General features: G+C 40.8%; 1 protein-coding gene across 2 annotated transcripts in view; it reads right to left on the reverse strand.

The window, feature by feature from the left end:
- Positions 1–2,892: 2,892 nt before the first annotated feature.
- Positions 2,893–24,518, reverse strand: part of NR2C1 (nuclear receptor subfamily 2 group C member 1) — a 55,669-nt gene continuing 34,043 nt past the window's right edge. For both annotated transcript variants that reach the window (XM_060195550.1, XM_060195549.1), the window contains exons 10-14: positions 20,784–20,905; positions 12,766–12,905; positions 10,665–10,802; positions 7,851–7,956; positions 2,893–4,727 (exon numbers count right to left, since the gene is read on the reverse strand). In XM_060195550.1, coding sequence (XP_060051533.1) covers positions 4,553–4,727; positions 7,851–7,956; positions 10,665–10,802; positions 12,766–12,905; positions 20,784–20,905 — 681 coding nt within the window. In that variant the 3' untranslated portion in view covers positions 2,893–4,552. The remainder of the gene's footprint in view (positions 4,728–7,850; positions 7,957–10,664; positions 10,803–12,765; positions 12,906–20,783; positions 20,906–24,518) is intronic.

Below are 24,518 nucleotides of genomic sequence, written 5' to 3' on the forward strand. Positions count from 1 at the left end.
AGACAGATACACCTGCAGCCTTGCTTCACCACTTGCGAAGTGTTGGGACTATGTGTAAGCTTGATAGAGCTTAGGGAGAACTCCCCCATCCTTGGATGGAGGTCTGAGAAGATACCCTCTTGGTTAGTCTCTCTCAACCGAGGTGAGCAAAAGGGGGACTCAGACTTAGTTCTTTCCTTCTCGACTCTCAGGCCCACAGAAGCCCTAATACTTCTCCCCATTAACTGAGTAAGATTCACTTACTCAAAGTTCACAGAGGAGAACACACCTTATCACACACTCCTAGCAGTGCCCCTTGATGTCCTCAATTTGCATCAAACCTTGCTTAACTTCTATCTTGCCTTAACTGGTTCAACCCCTCTCCTCCCCTCAAACGCCTTTGGGTAATTAAATGCCTGCATCAGGAGACCTGAGACCTGAGGTCTGAGCATGCTGCATGTCTCCCTGGTGTCTTTACTTCGTGTCATCCCGTCGCGAGCGAGAAAGAACTGGTCCGTTACCTTTCCCCTGGAGATCACCCCGCTAGAGACTCCGACAATGAAGTTCCCCCTACAAGTGGAGACCGCTGGCTAAACCCAGGTCCTTGCTCACTGTGACAGGTGCACTCAACCAGGTGTGCCACCACCTCGCCCCCAACATGTGTGTCCATGGTGTACCACCTTCCACTTCTCTGCTTATCGTTTTAAATTTCCAAATGTTTCTTTTCAAAATTTCTTGTTCTTATTTAACATATGCACAATCTAGCTTAATACATATATATATATATACATACATACATACATATATATGTGTGTGTGTGTGTTATATCTGTCCCCAACTCACAGCTGATCTCTTAAGTACTATTTTGGAAAATTTCCTCAAACATCTGATAATTCTAACTCCAAGTTCATATGTAATAGCAGGCACATAAAGGAAAAAAAAAAAAAAGGAGGGAAAACTCCATATATAAAGATAAGACAGTGGTCTGGGAGGTGGTGCACTGGATAAAGCACTGGACTCTCAAACTTGAGGTCCAGAGTTCAATTCCTGGCAGCACAGGTGCCAGAGTGATGTCTGGCTCTTTCTCTCTCCCTCTCTCCTGTTTTCCTCATGAATAAATAAACTCTTTGAAAAAATAAAGATAAGACATAGATATCAAGGGGCATTACAAAAGAGTGATAAGATGGCAAGCAGAATTTTTACCAATGTAAGACCAAAAGGAATATCTGGAAATACTCTTTACTCTTTACTCTGGGGCCAAACAGTTTTTCCAAATATAGAAATTCTGGCAGAAACCCCTATACCTGACAGCATATGGTTATCAAGTTCACATTTAGCAGAGTTTACACTCCATATATTCACCTTTGTAGCTAATCCAAGTCTTCTGTTAATTCTTAGTATTTTAGCAAGTCTTAGGCTCTTTCAGTTCAGTTTCTCAAAGAATTAACCTCTGGTCTCCTGCTCAAAAAGGATGGAAAAAGGTCACTTGACTCAACAAAGGGCAGAGGAAGCTAGTTGATTGATTCTGTATACAAACTTTCAACCAGTCTTTTCTTTTCTATGCCCCCAAACACTATCCCTGAATTTGAGCATATAGGTCTTTGGGTACTGAGCACTGTTCCTGAATGTACAAAGTATACTGGCTTTTTTCTTACTGCACTGTCTTTTGCAGACTTGGCTTTAACTACTATTTTTCTCCACATGCAATCGGTTATATAATCTGGTATCTCCATTCCCTTTCACCTTCTTCTTCTTTTTAAAAAATATTTATTTATTTATTCTCTTTTGTTGCCCTTGTTGTTTTATTGTTGTAGTTATTCTTGTTGTTGTTGGATAGGACAGAAAGAAATGGAGAGAGGAGGGGAAGACAGAGAGGGAGAGAAAGACAGACACCTTACCACAACAATGTTAAACAACAAGGGCAACAAAAGGGAAAATAAATACTAAAAAAAAAAAAAAAAAAAAAAAAGGAAAGACAGACACCTGCAGACCTGCTTCACCACTTGGGAAGCGACTCCCCTGCCAGTGGGGAGTCGGGGCTTGAACCGGGATCTTGATGCCAGTCCCTGCGCTTTGCGCCACATGCGCTTAACCCGCTGCGCTACAGCCCAACTCCCATCTTCATTCCTTTTTACTTGTCACTGTGTCTACACTTATACTGAGGTCTCAGAATAAAAAAAAAACAAAAGCAAATAGTAACTTTCTTTGTTTTTTTTTTTGAACCACAGCACTGATCAGCTCTGGCTTATAGTGATGCAGGGGATTGAACCTGGGACTTTGGAGCCTCAGGCATGAGGGTCTCTTAATAGTTTTTTCTTTTTTACTGATAATAGTTTTTTTTAATTTATAAAAAGGAAACTGACAAAACCATAGGATAAGAGAGTTACAACTCCACACAATTCCCACCACCAGTATCCGTATCCCCTCCCCTCCCAACAGCTTTCCTAGTCTTTATCCCTCCGGGAGTATGGACCCAAGGTCATTGTGGGATGCAGAAGGTGGAAGGGTGTGGCTTCTGTAATTGCTTCAATAGTTAATTTCTTTTTATTTATTATTATTTTTTATTTAAAATTTTTTTTTTAATTTATTAATGAGAAACATAGGAGGAAAGAGAGAGAATCAGACATCACTCTTGTACATGTGCTGCTGGGCATTGAACTCTGGACCTCATGCTTGAAAGTCCAATGCTTTATCCACTGCGCCACCTCCCGGACTACTCAATAGTTAATTTCTAATACTTAGTTGAAAGCATTTAAGTTCGGTTGTAAAAAACTTCTAAAATACTGGATATGGAAATATTTTCTAAGCATTTAGAAACCATTTAATAAATCTTATGAGTTTTTGCAAGCAAATTAATGATTGACAAAAAGGTGAACACGTAAGATTTTGAATCAAATACACTGGCAAGAAACAGATTTGTAAAGCAGGTCACATTTTAATATAGTTTAAAAACACTTCCATATATATAACTACAAATTTAATCAAGAAAAACACCTGAAAGAAATGTGTATCTTTATTAACTATTTATTAGCACATTGTTTTAAAGAATTATTTTCCTGAATCCTGGTCTTACTTAATTGGGCTTATAAAGGTATAAGCCTACTTACTTTTCTATTTGAGTATTTTGTACCAAACGCAGCGTTCTCCAAGTGATAATTACAAATGAACCTGTTAACAAAAAATCATGCTTTAAATATGGGGGTGGGGGTGGGGAGTGGGGGGTGGGGGGAGGGAACGGAACAGGACTTTCCATAGTAAACTGGTAAAGACTAAGTTGATCCTTTCAAATTTTTGATTTACTATAAAGTAGCATTAGTAAAATCCATACTCTCCCTAAAATTCAGTTTCTCTTCTATTGCAAATAGCTTCATAAAAATGTAGTGAGTGCAATAAAATCTCCATATTAAAAAAAAAAAGGAACAAATAAGACGCACTACAAAATAATTCATCACAAAATCAGAGCAAAGAAATATTTAACAGTACCAGGCTTGGTAAGGAAAACATTACCATGGAAGACATCCAAGCAGTCTATAATGCTTTAATGTGGCAATAACAAGGCTTTCAGAAGAAATTATACTAGGTAAAACAGCCTTTCCCCTTTACAGGGGGGAAATCTGTATGTGTTCCTGTTATTAAAAATCTAATTTAATGGAGGAGAAATACTGGTAAAAACCTAAAGGAAGTAAGACTAAACCCATTAAAGAAGGGCTAGAAAGTTATGTCAACCAGATAAGAGGGAGCAAGGTCAGGTGCTTTTTGTGGAATGGAAGAGCAACAATTTTAATATCTAATTTGAAATACTGAAACATTTTGGGCTCAATCAGTCTCTACTACCTTTAAAACAGTAGTAAAACAAAAATAGTAAAACATGAATCCTATCTTATCTCAAAAAACAGTTTCTCTGCTACATACATAAATAAAAAAGTGCATGTAACTAATAATATACAACACTGTAAGAGTCAACTCTTAAAATCATCAATGGTTGGTCTGTCTCACTGCCAGCAATGAGCGATATATGATAAGAGATGACATGATATTTACACAAGAAAATATATATATTCAATTATTATTTCCTATAGTTCTAATGTTACCTATACCATTGAGCATAAAATGGTCTTTTTTGACATGGTAATTTAAACAGATTATATTATGGAATAATAAAATGCAAGAAAATCCCACTTAGGAATTTCTAATCATTAAGTGTACTATTTCATAATGAGATTAAATATGAATAGAACACAGTTCTGGAAGAAAAAAAGACTAATTTATTTGCTTTGTAAAACAAAATATGAGATATCTTAGATCATCAAGAGATGATGACTTTAGATACCATCTTAACCAAGAATAAATTCAATGTACTATTTCTTATTCACTTAAATAAGACAGGAAGGGAAATTCTAATTTCTGTTACCTGCCCAGTCATTTCAAAACGTCTTCTTATGGAAGGTAAAATAAAAATACCTTCTATTTTGGTTATCTTAAAGTCAAGCTTTCCCAACACCTTCGAGTCAATGAGTTCAGTCTGGTGTCTTCTAGCGTCTGGGAAAGAACACTAACACCGAGATCTCAGCTTTCAAACGTTGTGACCAATTATTTGTGAGTTATAATCTGCAGGCTCCATTTTTAAAATATGTGGGATGACACTGTCAATTCGTACATTGCCAATGAGACCTTTGAAAAACAATTCTTCGGTGATAGTAGCATTCATTAGTCTCAAGGCAGGCAATCTGAGTAGAAGTCTTGACAATCTAAAAGAAAAACAGAAGCAAGGAACAGAGACATAAATTTAAAAAAAAACAAAAAAGCAACCTAAGTCAGAAATAGGAGCAATCACTAAATGAGTATTATTTGAAATCTAAGTTACTAAACATGTAATTTCCACAAGCTAAATAAAAAACTTGAATATTGGGTGTCGGGCGGTAGTGCAGCGGGTTAAGCGCACATGGTGCAAAGCTCAAGGACTGGCATAAGGATCCCGGTTCAAGCCCCCAGCTCCCCACCTGTGGGGGTGGGGGGTCGCTTCACAAGTGGTGAAGCAGGTCTGCAGATGTCTACCTTTCTCTCCTCCCTGTCTTCCCTCCTCTCTCCATTTCTTTCTGTCCTGTCCAACAACAACATAAATGGCAACAATAACAATAATGACAACAACAAAGGCAACAAGAAAAAAAAAAAGGAAAAAAATGGCCTCCAGGAGCAGTGGATTTGTGGTGCAAGCACCTAGCTCCAGCAATAACCCTGGAGGCAAAACAAACAAACAAAAAAACCTTAAAAATTCTTAAGACTTGCAATGTATACCAATCACCTAGATAATAAATGCACTGGTAGACTTCATTTAAAAAGTCCTGCTCTTAATTGCTATGTTGACTTGTTTGTACAAACTATGGAACTAAGTAATTCAATTATGCATCGTTACACATTAAAAAAGGGTTAGGAACTCATTTGAAATTGTAAGAATAGCATTTTTTTTTTTAATTTAAGAAAGGAGACATTAACAAAACCAGAGTAAGAGGGGTACAGTTCTGCACAATTCCCACCACCCGATCTCTATATCCCGTCCCCTCCCGATAGCCATCCCATTCTCTCTCTTATCTCTCTGGGAGTATGGATACAGGGTCGTTGTGCATTTTATACTACCAGGACCACCCCAAAATCAGTAAGTTCTCTATGAAAAAACAAAACTACTAAAAAAAAAAAAAAAAAAGTAGGGAGCTGGGTGATGGTATAGCCATTTGAGCACACACGTTACGACGTGCAAGCAGCCAAGTTCAAGCCCCTGGTCCCCACCTGCAGGGGGGAAGCTTCATGAGCAGTGAAGCAATGCTATAGGTGTCTTTCTCTCTTTACTCTCTCAATTCTGTCTCTACCCAATAAATTAACAAAGTATATATTTTTTGCCTTTTTTTCCGCTGTTCTTGCCCTTGTTTTATTGTTGTAGTTATTATTGTTGTTGTTATTGATGTCATCATTGTTAAGACAGGACAGAGAGAAATGGAGAGAGGAAGAGAAAGATAAGATACCCACAGACCTGCTTCACTGTTTGTGAAGTGACCCCGACACCCTGCAGGTGGGGAGCTGGGGCTTGAACCGGGATCCTTGCACCGGTCCTTGTGCTTCCCGCAATGTGCATTTAATCCACTGCGCTACTGCCCGACTCCGATAAAGTCTATTTTTAAAGTACTAGTTATAATTTTAAAAAGCACAGGATAAGGGATCAAAGCTACCAGGTTCAAACCAGGGGTCAGTTGGCCCTCGCCCTGAGAACGTGTGTAGACCACTCATTATGTCCCTTGGTGCTGTTGTGAAAACCAGAAAAATGACTCGTCAGTTTCTGTGCTAGAAAGTGCATGGCCATAAATGTCTTTTATATGAAGTCTACTGTAAGCTGAAAATTACTATTATAATTTTTTATTTTTAAAGAACTAAGATTGTCAGTGAGATAAAGCATTTATAGCTACTAGAACCAAGGTCAGCAAACAACTATATGACAAAGGAAGGGAGGGGCATTTTAATTTTAAATTCAGTATTTTTGTAAGAGGTATGAAACAACTTTCAAAACTTAAAAAATAAGGCTTAAAAAAAAATAGTTCAGGGAGTCGGGCGGTAGCGCAGTGGGTTAAGCGAAGCAGGTCTGCAGGTATCTATCTTTCTCTCCCTCTCTGTCTTCCCTATCTCTCTCCATTTCTCTCTGTCCTATCTAACAATGACAACATCAATAACAATAAAAATAACTACAACAACAATAAAAAGGGCAACAAAAAGGGAAAATAAATCAATAGACTAGTCCAATAACCAGCTCTGCAGAGCTAGATGCTGCTCAGCCACACTGGAGTGACTAGGGGCAGCTTCTTGAGCACTGAGCACTGTGCTACTCCAGTGTCTTGTTTTCCGTTTCTGTCTCCCATCCTCTATTTTAAATGAATAAAATAAAATGGCCACTAGGAGTGGTGCAGCGGTGGAGTGAGGAAGGCCGAGTCCCAGCAACAGCCCTGGTGGAAAAAAAAAAAAAAAAATCTAAAGAACTCACTTCTCCCTTTACTGTAGTTAAGAAAATAATGAATTAGGGAGGGGAGAATACAGGTCCATGAAGGATGATGAATGACATAGTGGGTGTTCTATTGTTAAACGGGAAACTGGGGAATGTCATGCATGTACAAACTATTGTATTTACTGTTGAATGTAAAACATTAATTCCCCAATAAAGAAATAAATTTAAAAAAGAAAAGAATGAATTAGGAGTAGTGTCATTTACCTGGATTCACAATCAGGTCCTGCTATTAATATACTGTGTCACTTGAACAAGTTACTTAGCGTGTCTGTGCCAAAGTCTCTCTGACAGAAAATGTAAACGTTGAGTGAAATATGAGAAGTAAAATACTAAGTATAGGTAAGGTAACTATAAAGCACCACTACTCTCTTTTTTTTTGTTTTTTGCCTCCAGGGTGATCACTGGGGCTCGGTGCCAGCACTATGAATCCACTGCTCCTGGAGGCCATTTTTCCCACTTTGTTGCCCTTGTTGTGGTTGTTAGTGTTATAGCTGTTGTTGTTGTTGGATAGGACAGAGAAAAATCGAGAGAGGAGGGGAAGACAGAGAGGGGGAGAGAAAGACAGACACCTGCAGACCTGCCTCACTGCTTGTGAAGCAACCTCTGCATGTGGGGAGCCGGGGGCCTGAACCCAGATCCTTATGCCAGTCCTTGCACTTTGCGCCATAAGCGCTTAACCCGCTGCGCTACCAGCCCAGCCCCCAGGCTCTACTACTCATAAAGGCACTACCTATCCCAATGGCACTTGGGATGAGAAATAGTGAAATAAGACTCACAAAAAACATCTAAGGTAAGTCTAATTAAATAGTACTTTAGTCCTAGATACCTGTAGGTGTCATCTGGATATGTTTTGGTTATATAATCTTGAAATTCCACATACGCCTTTTCCTGAAATTTTTCAATCTGTTCCATGTTTTCTAAGCCTGGATGATCTGAAACATGAAAGGGCAAATTATTACCCAAGTTATGAATGTTCATCGCCTCGTAGCATGACACCAAAAGAAGACAGAAGGGAACGGCGGGAATCACGCAGTGAAAGAGAGACTATCCTTTAGACGCTAAAGACCATTTCACCTCATATATAATCTAACATCGAGAACAAGACAAAACCACTGGTTCTACTAAAATAGCTTTCTCCATTCTAAGACTGGTAGAAGGAGATTTAAGCATTCTGCTTTCTGCAAGACCAAGAAATGAAATGACTTAATGCATTTAAAAATGGCCAGTGAGAGAGCTTGCCTAGGAAGGTGCCTGGCAATAGACTGCCTCACACACACAGCCCAGGCCTCTGCCCCACCACACAGGGGCTTCCTTCAGTGCTGTCACCTGTCTGTACTGACCCAGCTATCTATCTGGAAAGGTTGGCCTGGAGCTGTGAAGACCAGAGGACAACAGCACAAATGGCGAAACCAGTGTCACGCCAAGTAAGCTATCTCATTAGCTCAAAAGCATTCATACGCTAATGAAAAATTTGCAGATTGTCTTCTATATTATACTTTTAAAAATTAGGCTAGGGCAACAAAAGGGAATAAATATATATTTTTTAATATTTATTTTATTTATTCCCTTTTGTTGCCCTTGTCGTTTTATTGTTGTAGTTATTATTGTTGTTGTCGTTGCTGGATAGGACAGAGAGAAATGGAGAGAGGAGGGGAAGACAGAGAGGAGGAGAGAAAGATAGACACCTGCAGAACTGCTTCACCGCCTGTGAAGCGACTCCCCTGCAGGTGGGGAGCCGGGGGCTCGAACCGGGATCCTTATGCCGGTCCTTGTGCTTTGCGCCACCTGCGCTTAACCCGCTGCACTACAGGCTAACTCCCGGGAATAAATATTTTTTAAAAATTAGGCTGAATTCAGAAAGAGACAGATGAATACTGGGTGGTATCACTTACAGGTGGTACTTAAAAATATAAGGACAGTGGTCTGGGAGGTGGTGAAGTGGATAAAGCATTGGAATCTCAAGCATGAGGATCCTGAGTTCAATCCCTGGCAGCACATGTACCAGAGTGATGTCTGGTTCTTTCTCTCTCTTCTATCTTTCTCATAAATAAATAAATAAATTCTTAAAAAATAATAATAATTAAAAAATATATAAGGACATAGTGGTCTGGGAGGTGGCGCAGTGCTAAGGCTTTGGACTCTCAAGTATGAGGTCCCAAGTTTGATTCCCGGCAGCAGAAATCAAGTGGGGAGGAGATGATGGAGAGGGAGAGGGAGTGGTCCAGGAGATGGGGCAGTGGACACAGCATTGGCTTCTCAGCTGTGAGGTCCCAAGTTCAATCCCCTATAGCACATGTACCAGAGTGATGTCTGGTTCTATCTCTCTCCTCCTGTCTTTCTCATAAATGAAATAAAAATCTAAATATACACACACGGACAGAAAGGGGAAACACGATGTGAAATCTGAACTGGGCATGGTATATTGCACCAAAGCAAAGGACTCTGGGAAAGGAAGTTGTTGGGGTTCTGCGGCATGGTGGGGGAAAGGACCTAAACTGGGGGCAAGAGTGTCCTACAGACATCTGTCATGGGGGATGAGAGATTGTGCCTGTATTTCAATAACAAACCATTAGTACCACACCCAGAAAATGATAAAAATGTTTTTTAAAAATCTAGGCTAACAATATAGAAAATAATATAGAAAGTTCTGTCTGACTGAAGAAAATAAAAAGTAGTAAGTAGAAGATTCATGTATTTTATGCTGTGTAAAAAAACATTACAATTCTGGGCAGAGGAGACAGCATAACGGTTATGCAAGACTCATGCCTAAGGCTCAGAGGTCCCAGTTTCAATCCCTAGCACCATTTAAGCCAGAGCTGAGCAGTGCTGTGGTCTTTGTCTCTTGTGCCTCTCTCTATAGTTTTCATTAAGATAAAATACTTTTTAAAATAAATTTTTATTTAGAAATTTATCACTGAACTTGTCACTTTAGTTTATGTTAAAACTATAAAGAGGAAAAAAATCATTATTCGTTCATAAATATGCTTAGAAAATATGGCAATGTAACAGGTGTGGGGAGACTTCTCTGCCAAATACCACTTGGACGTGCACAACACCACAGGCAGGAAAACAAAATCATCAACTTGAAAACCAGTAGTTACTGTGGCTATGAAAAGCTCCCGTTTCCTTGGAGGGCCAGACCAAAGGACCTCAGCAAAGAGGCATGGCCGTGGTCTGTGATGTAACTTCACTCATTTCTGTGGTGCTCTTTCCATTCATGCCCAGATAAATGTCTAAATCCATTTCAAGTAATTTTATGATCAATGGGTTTTACCATATTCAGAATTCTATGACCATTACCATAATCTAGCTGGAGGCCATCTTTATCACTAAAAGGAATCTCTGGAGCCATTAGCAGTGATTCTTTGTTTTCTTCTATCCTTCCTTAGCTCCTGGTCAGCTGACTGTTTTTAAGGGTCAGTGTCTTGAAGAACCTACCCGACTTTCATTCCTTTAGATGGCTGAATGGCATTATACTGCATGCATATATTATATTTTACTTATTCACTAGCTTTGATAGCTATCAGACTGTTCCCACTTTCACTGCACCGTTTATATTCCCACCAGCAATATATGAGGGCTTCAGCTTCTCCAGACTCTCCAGGACTGCATTTGAGATGAGAAACCCGTGCTCAGATACCTGGACTAAAGAGGACTATGGCCTTCAGGTAGGCATACTCATATCCGTCAATGCAGAGTTTCACCATGCTGTTACAAAACTCCTGTAATTTGAAGATGTGTTCCATCAACAGCTTTCTTCTTTCAGTGGACATTTTATCTTTAACAAGGAAAAGAAAAAAGAAAAAAAAAAGAAGGAAGGAAGGAAGGAGAGAAAAAAGACAGTAAACAACTCAGTTTGGGACCTAAATGCATGACTATTTTTCATTCAACATATTTCTTCACCACTAATTTATAGCTTTAAGCACAGCCAAGCTGCAAATATTTAAAACTGATTATATCTGCAGACAGAGAAGAAATAAAGTAATGATCTTCAGACACTGTTTACTCAAGAAAATAAAAGAAGCTGGTAACATGGAACTGCTAAATGCAATGTCTCCTTTCACAGTATACCTTTGAAAAGGTATGCTACAAACCAGGGCAGGAGACAGGGCTGTATACGACTAATAAAGTCATCTGATTTGGCCAACAGTTCACAACATTGAGCGCTAATTTTTTTTAAGAGCTAATATCTAAGTTGATAAAATATATATGGTCCGGGAGTCGGGCGGTGGCGCAGTGGGTTAAGCGCACGTGGCGCAAAGCGCAGGGACCGGCGTAAGGATCCCGGTTCGAGCCCCCGGTTCCCTACCTGCAGGGGAGTCGCTTCACGGGCGGTGAAGCAGGTCTGCAGGTGTCTATCTTTCTCTCCCCTCTCTCTCTGTCTTCCCCTCCTCTCTCCATTTCTCTCTGTCCTATCCAACAACAAAGCAACGTCAACAATGGCAATAATAACCGCAACGAAGCTGCAACAACTAGGGCAACAAAAAGGGGGAAAAAAGGCCTCCAGGAGCAGTGGATTCATGGTGCAGGCACCGAGCCCAGCAATAACCCTGGAGGAAAAAAAAAAAAAAAAAAATATATATATATATATATATATATATATATATATATATATGGTCCATAAATGGTATCATAAATATCTAAACTCCCCTTGTTAGAAAGAAATCTCCCTAACCCATGCTCTAAATAGAGGCAGAAACACCAAAGTAACACTCTACCACTTGTGAAGCTTCCTGCCTACAGGTTTTCCTATGTGGTGGTCTGGGACTTGAACCCATGGAATCTGTTCGGTAAGTGGCCTGCCAGCCCCTTTATCTGCATTTTCTAAAATAACCATCAATGATACTAAAAAGAAAAAAGCAGCACTTGGCAAAACCACTGCCATACAAAGAAAAGTAAGTAAAAGGCGTAGTTTTATAACAGCTATCGCACTGTATTAATGTTATGTAGAAATATGTTTAAAGCACACAGGATTGAGGTCCATCCAGAAGGTGGCAGTGAATGGGGTACTGCACTTGGAAGCAGGAGGTCTCAAGGTCCATCTCTTCAGCCCATGTGCCAGAGTGATTCTCTATTGTACGCTAAATAAACAAACCACACACACATACATACACAGACACACACAAAACAAAACAAAACCCAAACTAAACCTCAGCACATCATATTAGTTTACTGTATCTTGTTTTATGATACATCCACATGCACTAAAAATTCATGAGAGAAAAATGACAGTCAGGAGTCCTGAGATGAGATGGAAATATAGAGCTGGTTTCTAGTAGGTCTTTACCATGCAATTAGCTCGGGAAAATAAAATTTCACTTTAAGCCTGGTCAGAAATAGCGAGTTAAGAGTTAAACATAGTTTTGTTTTGTTTTTTAAAAAGATTTCATTTATTTATTAATGAGAAAGATAGGAGGAAAAAGAAAAAACCAGATTATCATCACTATGGCACATGCGCTGCAAGGGATTGAACTCAGGACCTCATGCTTGAGAATCCAATGTTTTATCCACTGGACCACCTCCTGGACCACAGACCACCTTCCAGACCACTTAAACATACTTTTACTTTGACTTTGTTGTGCTTTTATAGGGTGAATAACGATCTAATCAAAATGTGAAAAAAAAAATCTAGTGCAAAAAGAGTATCAGCTTCTAAAGCAACAATCACTAATATCTAACTTTAATCATAAAACATCATTAAAGTGATGTCCCACTTATAGAATAAATACGGTGTTTTGTACCTTGCTGAAGGCTGCTGTGGAGACAATTAACAAATGTTGCCAGTATGGTTGCCACATTCATCACCTGCCAACACTGGGCAAGACCGAGAGTGAAAAGTTCATTCCAGTAAGCTTTCACCAATGAAATGCTGTTTTCCTGCCTATTGAAAAGACACACAAACCAAGTATCATCAGGCTCTTTGATAAACTTTATAGCTGACTCATGTACAAAATATTACTTAGCTCAAAGCACTCTAGTCAGAATAGCTGCACGTGGGCACGACTGTCTAACTGGACAGTCACTGCTAAGGAAGGCAGGCAGGCAGGCTGAGCAGGCCAAGTAGCAGCTCACTAAGCAACCAGCCAGTCTGTGAGATCAGCTGCAGAAAATATTTCCAAGTAAAAATCTGCAGCTTTAATGCCACATTTAATGCAAATACATGGAATACAGTTTGTTGTGTGTGTTTTTTTTTCCTCCAGGGTTATTGCTGGGCTCGGTGCCTGCACCATGAATCCACTGCTCCTGGAGGCCCTTTTTCCCCCCTTTTGTTGCCCTTGTTGTTGTAGCCTCGTTGTGGTTATTATTATTGCCACTGTTGATGTTGTTAGGTGTTGGATAGGACAGAGAGAAATGGAGAGAGGAGGGGAAGACAGAGAGAGGGAGAGAAAGACAGACACCTGCAGACCTGCTTCACCGCCTGTGAAGCGACTCCCCTGCAAGTGGGGAGCCGGGGGCTCGAACCGTGATCCTTACGCCGGTCCTTGAGCTTTGCGCTACATGCGCTTAACCCACTGCCCGACCCCCAGTTTGTTTTGTTTTTTTTTCAGTAAAAGGAAAGCATATATGTAAAAGTCTTTCCTAAATTCCCTTATGATTTAAAATACTGGCAAATATTTTTCTAAAAAGCCAATTAGAATGACAAAAGGTAAGCAACCAACATCTTGAGAGAAATGATTTATGCTATAGATGAGCTGTAAGTATGAGAAATCCAGAATCTTATGATGAGTAATGAAGTCATGAACCGTCAAGTCCTTTCTGGGGCCAGCAAAATAGTTCACTTGGATAGTGTTCTGTCTTGCTTGTGTGTGATCCAAGCTCAAGCCCAACCCACACCACAATGAAAGAAGCTTCGGTACTGTGGTCTCTTTTGATCGCTCTCTTTACTGCTCTCTCTATCTTAAAAAAGTCTTTCTTGAATTTCTGAATAAGAAATTACAGAAGCATGAAGAGAAAAAAAGTATTATGAGTCAAGATGCCAGAGTTTTAAACCTAAAGCAACTTATTCTTCATTTGAAATCAGGTAAATAAGTTTTCCAAGTCTAAAGTTATTTGTACGTAATAAATGTGGAGAAGCAAATACAGAAGCCAGAAGTCCCACCTTCTGCACCCCATAATGATCCTGGGTCCATGAGGGATAATAAGAAATATCTTATTATCCCCAGAGGGATAATAAGAAAGCTTCCAATGGAGGGGATGGGATATGAAACTCTGGTGATGGGAACTGTGTGGAATTATACTCCTCTTATCCAATGGATAAGATCCAATGGATCTATCAGTCATAAATCAATTTTAAAAAGAAATAATATGACATCTGTGATAGTTTCATATGTGATAAAAATAATGTGCTAGAAAAAAGTTGTAAGACAACATATACTGTCCTCAGAATTGTCATGGGCAGTAAATGTTAAGAATTATGTGAGCAGGTAGCTATGGAAATAGTTCAGCTAGTAGAGTGCAGGACTTATGTTCCTACGGCTCCTGGGATTCTGGCTTTCTCTCTCCCCAGACCACTGCTCAGTTTGGCTTTTGGAGGTGCCAGAGGATTGAGCCTGGGGCCAAAGTTCTCAGGCACATATTATATATATGTGCAACATATATAATATTTAACATTTGCCAGTGTATAAAAAAGTAACTGTTTCTTTAATAATCTCATAGGATCTTGAGCTTTCTTCCCAGATGTCAGGCATGAAAGACTTGCATGAACATTCTATCTTCTACCAGGCCACTGTCTATTCTTTTTCTCATGTGATACTCTATCTCATATGAGAAAAATAAATTAAATAAACAACAACAACAACGATAAACAACAAGAGCAACAAAAGGGAAAAAATGGTCTCTGGGAGCAGTGGATTCGAAGTTCAGGCACCGAGCCCCAGTGATAGCCCTGAAGGAAAAGGAAAAAAAAAAAAAAAGAAAGAAATCTTAAAAAAAAAAAAAAGTAATGTGGTTAGGCCATGACAGACATAAAGTAAATTCTAACTACTACAGAAATAACAGTAACAAGATGGATAGACTGTTTTCACAACAGAATGGAAACATTAATATATCATTTCAAATATCTGCTATGATCCTCAGCACTGCATGTGCCAGAATGGAGCTCTTGAGTACATACAAAAAGAGATTTAGGTAAGTTAGCCAGAAGATTTTTCTTAGGACTTGAACCCGCGGGGGTCTTTGTGCACTATGGTGGGTGTGCTTCACCAGGTGCACCACCATTATGATCATCAGTAAGGTAGTGTATTTAGCGACATTCACCACATTAAGAAACACAGTCGGGAGTTGGGCGGTAGCGTAGTGGGTTAAGCGCAAGTGGCGCAAAACGCAAGGATACCAGTTCGAGCCCAAGGATCCTAGTTCGAGCCCCCGGCTCCCCACCTGCAGGGGAGTCGTTTCACAGGCAGAGAAGCAGGTCTGCAGGTGTCTTTCTCTCCCCCTCTCTGTCTTCCCCTCCTCTCTCCATTTCTCTCTGTCCTATCCAACAACAATGACAGCAAGCATAACTACAACAATAAAACAACAAGGGCAACAAAAGGGAATAATTAATAAAAGAAAAAAAGAAAAAGAAACGTAGTCTTCTTAACAGCATTATGTCTTACTTAAGAATCGAATATACTGGGACTGGGTGGTGGCGCACCTGGTTGAGCACATGCTACAATGCGCAAGGGCCTGGGTTTGAGCCCCCAGTCCCCACCTGCAGGGGAAAGCGTTGTGAGTGGTGAAGGAAGGCTGCAGGTGTCTCTGTCTCTCCCTATCATCCCCTTCCCTCTAGATTTCTGGCTATCTTTATCCAGTAAATAAAATAAAGAGAATAAAATTTGTTAAAGAACTGAATACACTCAAAGGCTAATAATGCAAACTTAAAGGTTTTGGCAGTGTGGCCAGGTCCTGGCACATTTGGTGAGCACACATGCCACACACAGGCACTCGGGTTCAAGCCCCCGCTCACCACCTGCACAGGAGAAATGTCCTAAGTGGTGAAGCAGTGCTGTACGTGTCTCTCTCTCTTCCCCTCCCTTCATTTTAAAAATAAATATCTTAATTATTTATTTCATTGGATAGAGAGAAAAATTGAGAGGGAAGGGGAAGACAGAATGGGAGACAGGCTGAGAGACACCAGCAGACCTGTCTCAGCACCTGCAGAACTGTCTTCCTGCAGGTGGGGTCTGAGGGCTTCTACCCAGGTCCTGTGCACTGTCGGATATGTGCTCAACTAACCAGGGGCACCACTGCTCTACCATACTCCCTCCCCTCTCAATTTCTTTCTGTCCTATCAAATAAAAGAAAAATGAGTAAAATTAAACTTAAAGATTTAGAAAGTTCCTCACTAGAAATCATTCAGGTGAAGCCAGAACTCCAGGCTGGTTTCCTTTCAATTTCTCTGTCTTTATCCAATAATAAATAAAATTTAATATATAGAATAAAGAAAACAAAGATTAAAAATAAATTAACCACAAAGAGCTATTTGAATGTTAAGTTTAAGTGAAAAGAAAATCCACTTAAATCCTACACTAAAGGGACCGGGTGGTGGTGGACCTGGTTGAGTGCACGTTACAGTGCATAAGGACCCGGGTTCGAGCCCCTGGTCCCCACCTGCAGAAGGAAAGCTTTACAAGTGGTGAAGCAGGGCTGCAGGTGACTCTCTCTCTCCCTCCCTCTCTCTCTCTCTCTCTCTCTCTCACCACCCTCCCTCTTGATTTCCGGCTGTCTCTATTCAATAAATAACGATAATTTAAAAAAAAAAAATTTTAATCCTACCCTAGAAATGATGAAAATTTCAACCTCAGACAAAATAAGATGCTATTTTCATTTATCAGAAATTGGGTAAGATCCAGGATTGGGAATAATGTGTGCACTGGCTTTTGTACACTGCTTATGTGAGCATAAACTAGTTCAAGATGTTCTGTGAGGACAATTTGGTAGCACCAGTCAAAAAGCTACAGTGTGTCCCCTCGTAGACTCAGCATTTCCACTGGGAAGGACCTACTTTATAGGAATAGGACTGAGGGCCAGGCAGTGGCACATGCGGAGAGCACACATGCCGCTACGTCAAAGGACCTGGAGAAGCCTCCAGTACTGAGCTGCGGAGAAGCGTCACAAGCAGCAAAGCAAGTGCTGCAGGTGTCCTTCTCTCCCTCCCCTTTCTGTCTCTATCCAGAAAGTGAATCCATTTAGAAGGGCACACACTTACACTGCACAGAGGCTGAGTTCAATTCCTCAGGCCGTGCTTACAGGGGGTAGCTTTACAAGAGATGCTGCTAGTCTGTCTGTCTGTCTCTCTCCCTTTCCTCTCAATCTCTTTTTCTCGGGGGGAGGGGAAAGGCCAGCAGTGCAGTGCAGTGGAGTGGAGTGGACATACAGGTACCAACCCCAGAGATAACTGACAGCAAACACTTAAAAATATATTATGTGACAGAAGTAACACAAGTAGGAAATAATGTACATGTCATGTACATGGAACAGAACGCTGTATACAACAAAGAGACTAGCAAAAATACAAATGCTACTGGTAGGAAAGAGAAAATAAATTATTAAAAGCCCATACACATACACTAGAGAGAAGGATGAATATGCGATGATCTCACTCTCAGGCAGAAGTGGAAAAACAAGGATCAGAAGAGCAAACACAAATAGAACCTGAACTGGAATTGGCGTACTGCACCAAAGTAGAAGACTCTGGGGTGGGTGGTGGGGGAGAATACAGGTCCAAAAGGGATGACAGAGGACCTAGTGGGGGTTGTATTGTTATATGGGAAACTGGGAAATGTTATGCATGTACAAACTATTGTATTTACTGTTGAATGTAAAATATCAATTCCCCAATAAAGAAATTTTTTAAAAAATCAAAACCCATACACTAGAGTTCTAGGAAGTCAGTCAGTAATGGTGCAGCGAACAACCACATGTGCTGACAGAGAATGGAGTCTATCATATAAATGATGTCTAAAACTAGCCACGGACTGGGCTGATCTATCACCACACAGTTAATGGTGAGGTTACTTACACAAGACTGATTTTTTAAAATTTTAAATATTATTTATTGATTATTGGATAGAGATAGAGAAATGGAGGGGGGAGATTAGAGGGAAAGAGACAGAGACACCTGCAGCCCGGCTCCACCACTAGTGAAGCCTTCCCTGTCCAGGTGGGGACCAGGGGCTGGGACTTACTTAAACACTTACAAACTGTGATGTGTGTGCTTCACCAGATGCGCCACTACCTGGCCCCCACAAGAGAGTGAATTTTATTCCTTTGAGCTACTTTAAAATTTTACAAACATGGGGAAAGAGCTAAATGTAAACTTTAGACAAGTATGAAGCTATTCACTCAACTTAATTCTTCTTATTATTATTAAGAAATGGGCAGAGGGGAGTCGGGCGGTAGCACAGCGGGTTAAGCGCAGGTGGCGCTAAGCACAAGGACCAGTGTAAGGATCCTGGTTCGAGCCCCCGGTTCCCCACCTGCAGGGGAGTCGCTTCACAAGTGGTGAAACAGGACTGCAGGTGTCTGTCTTTCTCTCCCCCCTCTGTCTTCCCCTTCTCTCTCCATTTCTCTCTGTCCTATCCAACAACAACGAGATCAACAACAACTACAACAATAAAACAACAAGGGCAACAAAAGGGAATAAATAAATAAATTAATTAATTAATTAAAAAAAAAAAAAAAAAAAAAAGAAATGGGCAGAAAGAAAGAAATCACAGTACAGAAGCTTCCTTCAGTGTGCTAGCGGCCGGGCTGGAGCCTGGGTGAGCACACGGCAGAGCAGTGCACTATCCACGTGAGCTCCTTGCCGTCCTAAACTATGATGTTAATTGTTCTTTTAAAGTGTGTGTGAGGGGAGCTGGGCGGTGGTGCAAAGCGCAAGGACCAGCGTAAGGATCCTGGTTCCAGCCCCCGGCTCCCCACCTGCAGGGGAGTCGCTTCACAGGTGGTGAAGCAGGTCTGCAGGTGTCTGTCTTTCTCTCCCCCTCTCTGTCTTCCCCTCGTCTCTCCATTTCTCTCTGTCCTATCCAACAACAACAACCTCATCAACAACAATAACTACAACAACAATGGAAACAACAAGGGCAACAAAAAGGAAATAAATAAATAAGTCTTAAAAAAAAACCCTTTAAAAATAAAAAGTGTGTGTGAGAGGGAGTTGGGCGGTAGCACAGTGGATTAAGCACATGTGGTGCGAAGCGCAAGGACTGGTGTAAGGATCCCGGTCCGAGCCCCCAGCTCCCACCTGCAGGGGCGTCGCTTTACAGGTGGTGAAGCAAGTCTGCAGGTGTCTGTCTTTCTCTCCCCGTCTTCCCCTCCTCTCTCCATTTCTCTCTGTCCTATCCAACAATGATGACATCAGTAACAACAACAATAATAACTACAACAACAATTTTAAAAAAAGGGCAACAAAAAGGGGAAAAAAAAAAGAACAGTGAGCAGTGGAGTCCTAGTGTAACAACAACAACAACAAAGTGTAAAAGTGTGTGAGAGAGTTCAGAACATACCTCACCACTCAAGATACAACAGACTTTGCTTTACTTATGTGGGGACTGGATAGATAAGGAATGTGTTCTACTGCAGAGGCACATTCCTTGTCTGATTCTAACATTTTGAAGAGGAAAATGCCAGGTAAGGTGATTAACTAGGTAGTAAACAGAATAATAAGGTAGTAAACACAACAGTCAGTTGACAAAGAAAAAAATGAAGAACTCTTACTACTCAATGTAAGCAAAGTACTTAGATACTGTTGTGGGAGACTCAGGGGAAAAAAGAGAAAAGCTACAGTATATCAAATGAAAAACACCCAAGAGGTTGAATATTCCTGAGGGGGAAGAAAAATGAGGGGCTGGGTGGTGGTGCATTTGGTTGAATGCACATGTTACAATGCACAAGGACCCAGGTTCAAGCCCCTGGTCTCCACCTGCAGGGGAAAAGCTTTACAGGTAGTGAAGCAGGGTTGCAGCTGTCTCTCTCCCACTCCCCTCTCCCCCACTTAATTTGTCTCTAGCCAATAAATCAATAAAGATAATAATATAAAAAAGATGAGAAGTAACAACTGGAGAATAAAATATCAGCTATTTCCCTAAGAAAAGAGCTGAATGCAGAGACTAATTATAGGAAGGTATAGCTAGCTACCTTGTTAAAGTTCAACGAGAAATAAAACCAGCATGTCCCCATATTGAAGAGAAGGCTCCTAAAACCAGAGAGAGCATTTATAATTTACTTCATAGAATTACTAAGTTACTAAGTTTAAATGAATCTGTGTCACCTAAATACAGTAGTTACAAGGAAATATATATATTTTTAAAATTATTTATTAATGAGGAAGACAGGAGGAGAGAGAGAGAGAGAAAGAACAAGACACCACTTTGGTACATGTGCTGCCAGGGACTGAACTCAGAACCTCATGCGTGAGAGTCCAATGCCTTAACCACTGTGCCACCTTCTGGACCACCAAGGAAATATTTCTGCTTCTAATTTACAGACATGGAAGAGCTTCAGATTAAGTAACAAAGCAAGCAAATGAATAAATTCTGAAATTGCACACGAGTGTTCAAAGTCTATGCTTTTTTTTTTTTTAACACAAAGCAATACAGTATCAATGCCACTAAAAACTTGGTCAAATTATAATATATAAATGAAAATGTCAGCTGACATGATTTGACACAAGCGACTTAAGACTTTTCCTTAATAAAAAGCCTTCCTTCCAAAGTAAAAGTCCTTGCTTCAAGTGCTACCAGACGAGATTCACAGGCAGAGGCTTCGAAACACTCACCCTAAGGCCTGGAAGGAAGGGATGGAGAGCGCCCAGTGCATGGACAGGAACAGCAGCCTTGACGCAGACTCCCCGATGTAGTGCACGTTCAGGTACTCGGGCATAGGAGAAGGCATGGTGAGCTAGCGTGAACAGGATAGGGGCAAATTATGACAGAAGTTCTCAACTGTAACAAGAAGCTCTAAATGACCAGAGTTCAACTGCTTGTTACCACTTCAGACAATAACAACAGCACTTACTAATACACTCTGAAAAAGCGAAAGGTAAACATAAAGCATCAATATGAGTCTATCAAATAAATCGCAAAGGCGAGTCTGGGAAGAACCCTAGTAACTGGCCTTTCAAGCTTGCCAGGATTTGAGAACAATGAGCAGACCAATTTCCACCAAGCAGGAGTCCCATGATGATATCTTAATTGTTTTTAAAAGCCGTTCTTTGTAATGGTCTAATAATGTGTTTTCCCTTCCATTAATAACAATAGTCTACAACAAATTCAGTTTAAGGAACAAGCCTGCACATTCAGCACTCCTTTCATTCAAGCTGGGTCTGCTGGTACCATCAGGGCCAGTGCATTCCAGTTAAGGGGGTAGCTGTGACTTGAATTAAAAAAAAAAAAGTGTTTTGATCTAGAGTATTTTCAACACTTACACACACATTTGCACTTGCTACCTAAGGTCAGCAGTACTGTGACTACTGACAGTCTATGAGTTATATGTCCACAGACATTGATTTTAACATTTTGCCAGTAGAATGGATTTTACAACGAGCCTAAACTACAAATCCAATGCTCTTGGCAGCCATTTTTTCCCACTGTTGTTCAAAACATATCTTAAAAGCATTTCTGAGACCCTTAGTAAAGACAACCGAATTTTCTCGGCCTCTAGGGTTATCACTCTGTCTCCATTTCGCCTTCCCCTCTCAATTTCTATCTTATAAAATAAAGGTCAAAAAAAAAAAAAAAAAGAATGGAAAAAAGAGAAGGAAGGAAGGATATTATGAGTGCCAGCAATAAAAATTTAAACATAAAAGAAAAAGAAAAGAAAACGTGTATGTGTGTGTGGGGGGTCTATCCTAACTTTAGTTAGAACTGTCAAGGGTGAGTAGGGGAAAAAACCCCAGAGCTAAGGGGAACTACCAGTTTTAGCAGGGGAGAAATACAGAAGATACAAAACAGCAACAAAGACTATCCTTTGGGGTGGGGTAGACAGCATAATGGTTATGCAAAGAGACTCTCATTCCTGAGGCTCCAAAGTCTCAGGTTCAATCCCCCGCACCACCATAAACCAGAGCTGAGCAGTGCTCTGGTAAAAAATAAATTAATGAATTAATAATAATAATAAAAAAAGACTATCCTGGGAGTCAGGGAGTAGGCACAGCAGGTTAAACGCACATCGCAAAGCAGAAGGGCCAGTGTAAGGATCCCGGTTGGAGCCCCCGGCTCCCCACCTGCAGGGGAGTCGCTTCACACGTTGTGAAGCAGGTCGGCAGGTGTCTGTCTCCCCCTCTCTGTCTTCCTCTCCTCTCTCCGTTTCTCTCTGTCCTACCCAATGATGAAGGCAACAAGAACAACTACAACAATAAAACAAGGGCAACAAAAGGGAATAAATAAATAAATAAATTTTTTAAAAAAGGCTGGGGGTTGGGCGGTGGCGCAGTGGGTTAAGCGCATGTGGCGCAAAGCGCAGGGACCTGCGTAAGGTTCCGGTTCAAGACCCCGGCTCCCCACCTGCAGAGGAGTCACTTCACAGAGTCGCTTCACAGGCGGTGAAGCAGGTCTGCAGGTGTCTGTCTTTCTCTCCCCTCTCTGTCTTCCCCTTCCTTTCTCTATTTCTCTCTGTCCTATCCTACAACGAACAACATCAACAATGGCAATAATAATAACCACAACGAGGCTACAACAACAAGGGCAACAAAAGGGGGAAAAATGGCCTCCAGGAGCGGTGGATTCATGGTGCAGGCACCGAGCCCAGCAATAACCCTGGAGGAAAAAAAAAGAAAAGAAAAGACTATCCTTTGTGAAATAATTTTAACTGTTACTTTTTTTTTTTAATTTTTTTATATTTATTTTATTTATTTATTCCCTTTTGTTGCCCTTGTTGTTTTATTGTTGTAGTTATTATTGTTGTTGTTGTTGGATAGGACAGAGAGAAATGGAGAGAGGAGGGGAAGACAGAGAGGAGGAGAGAAAGACAGACACCTGCAGACCTGCTTCACCGCCTGTGAAGCGACTCCCCTGCAGGTGGGGAGCCGGGGTTTGAACCGGGATCCTTATGCCGGTCCTTGTGCTTTGCGCCACCTGCGCTTAGCCCACTGCACTACAGCCCGACTCCCTAACTGTTACTTTTAAATACTTGTAATAACTTTTATGTAATATGTTAACAAATTATACATCCGATAGTGTGTGAAAATTGGGTGTTAACGATATATAAAAGATTCACCTTGATTTATACAATGTTGGTAGCATTAAAAATTCGATACTGACTTCATCATCAAGTTGAAATATTTACAATCTGTACTAGAGGAGCTCATTATTTAAAAGACCACGAGGGGGTCGAGGACAGGTGGTGGTAACCTGGCTGAGCACACATCACAATGTGCAAAGACTGGGGTCCCTTTCCCACCTGCAGGTGGAAAGCTTCACAAGCAGTGAAGCAGCACTGCAGGTGTGGCTGTCTGTCTCTCTCCCTCTTCACCATCCCTCTCTATTTCTTTCTGTCTCTAAAAAATTAAATATTTTTAAAAGGCCATCAGGTAGCATTATTTTGTAAAGAGAATGATTCAAATTTCTCTACAAATTTTATTAAGCAAGACACATCTCTAGTATTATCAAAAAGCTAATCGATGAATAACATTATCATAAGTCTACTTATTTATTGAGTGAGTGAGTGAGTGAGTGAGATGCAGAGAGAGACACAGAGAGAAACACCAGAGCAGTGCGCAGCTCTGGCTTATGGTGGTGTGGGGGATTGAACCTGAGACCTTGAGCCTCAGGCATGAGAGTCTCTTTCCACAACCATTATGCCATCTACCCCCACCCATCATAAGTCTTTCTGTGTGATAAAGATTTCCAGCTCTACAAAGAGGTGGTGACTTTCTATTATGTAGACAGCAGAAGCTTCCCCAAAATATTTGTGCCCAGTTACGTTTATCAAATGAATTACATACATTTGTCAAATAAAAAAAACACAGAATAATGTTCCTCAGCATGCTGATTTGTGACAAAGGTATCTCAATATAGGCTGGAGAGATAGCATAATGGTTATCCAAAAAGTCTTTAAGTCTTTCATGCTCTTGAGGGACCAAAGATTCCAGGTTCAATTCTTGGCACCAACGTAAACCAGAGTTGAACTGTGATCTGGGGCTTAGAGGGGGAGTAAAAAAAATATATGAATGAATGACTATTAGTGTTGCCAACTACCACCTAACTTTGCTCATATGTGGAGTATAGATGGCCAAAACAAATGATCTTGCAAAAAGAAAAATGGTGATGAAACTGTCTCTTGGACTTTGTGAGAACTATGGTGGTTAAGAGAAAGGCCACAGGTTTAATGCTGGAGCTGCTTGGTGCCTTGTCTGAGCAGCATTTTCTCCCTCCTGCATAGATATCTTTTTAAAACACTGGGGCCGGGTGGTGGCGCACCTGGTTGAGCGCACATGTTACAGTGCGCAAGGACCCAGGTTCAAGCCACTGGTCCCCACCTGCAGGAGGAAAGCTTTGCAAGTGGTGAAGCAAGG

Source organism: Erinaceus europaeus, chromosome 7 (genome assembly GCF_950295315.1).
Source record: "Erinaceus europaeus chromosome 7, mEriEur2.1, whole genome shotgun sequence".
Lineage (NCBI taxonomy): Eukaryota > Metazoa > Chordata > Mammalia > Eulipotyphla > Erinaceidae > Erinaceus > Erinaceus europaeus.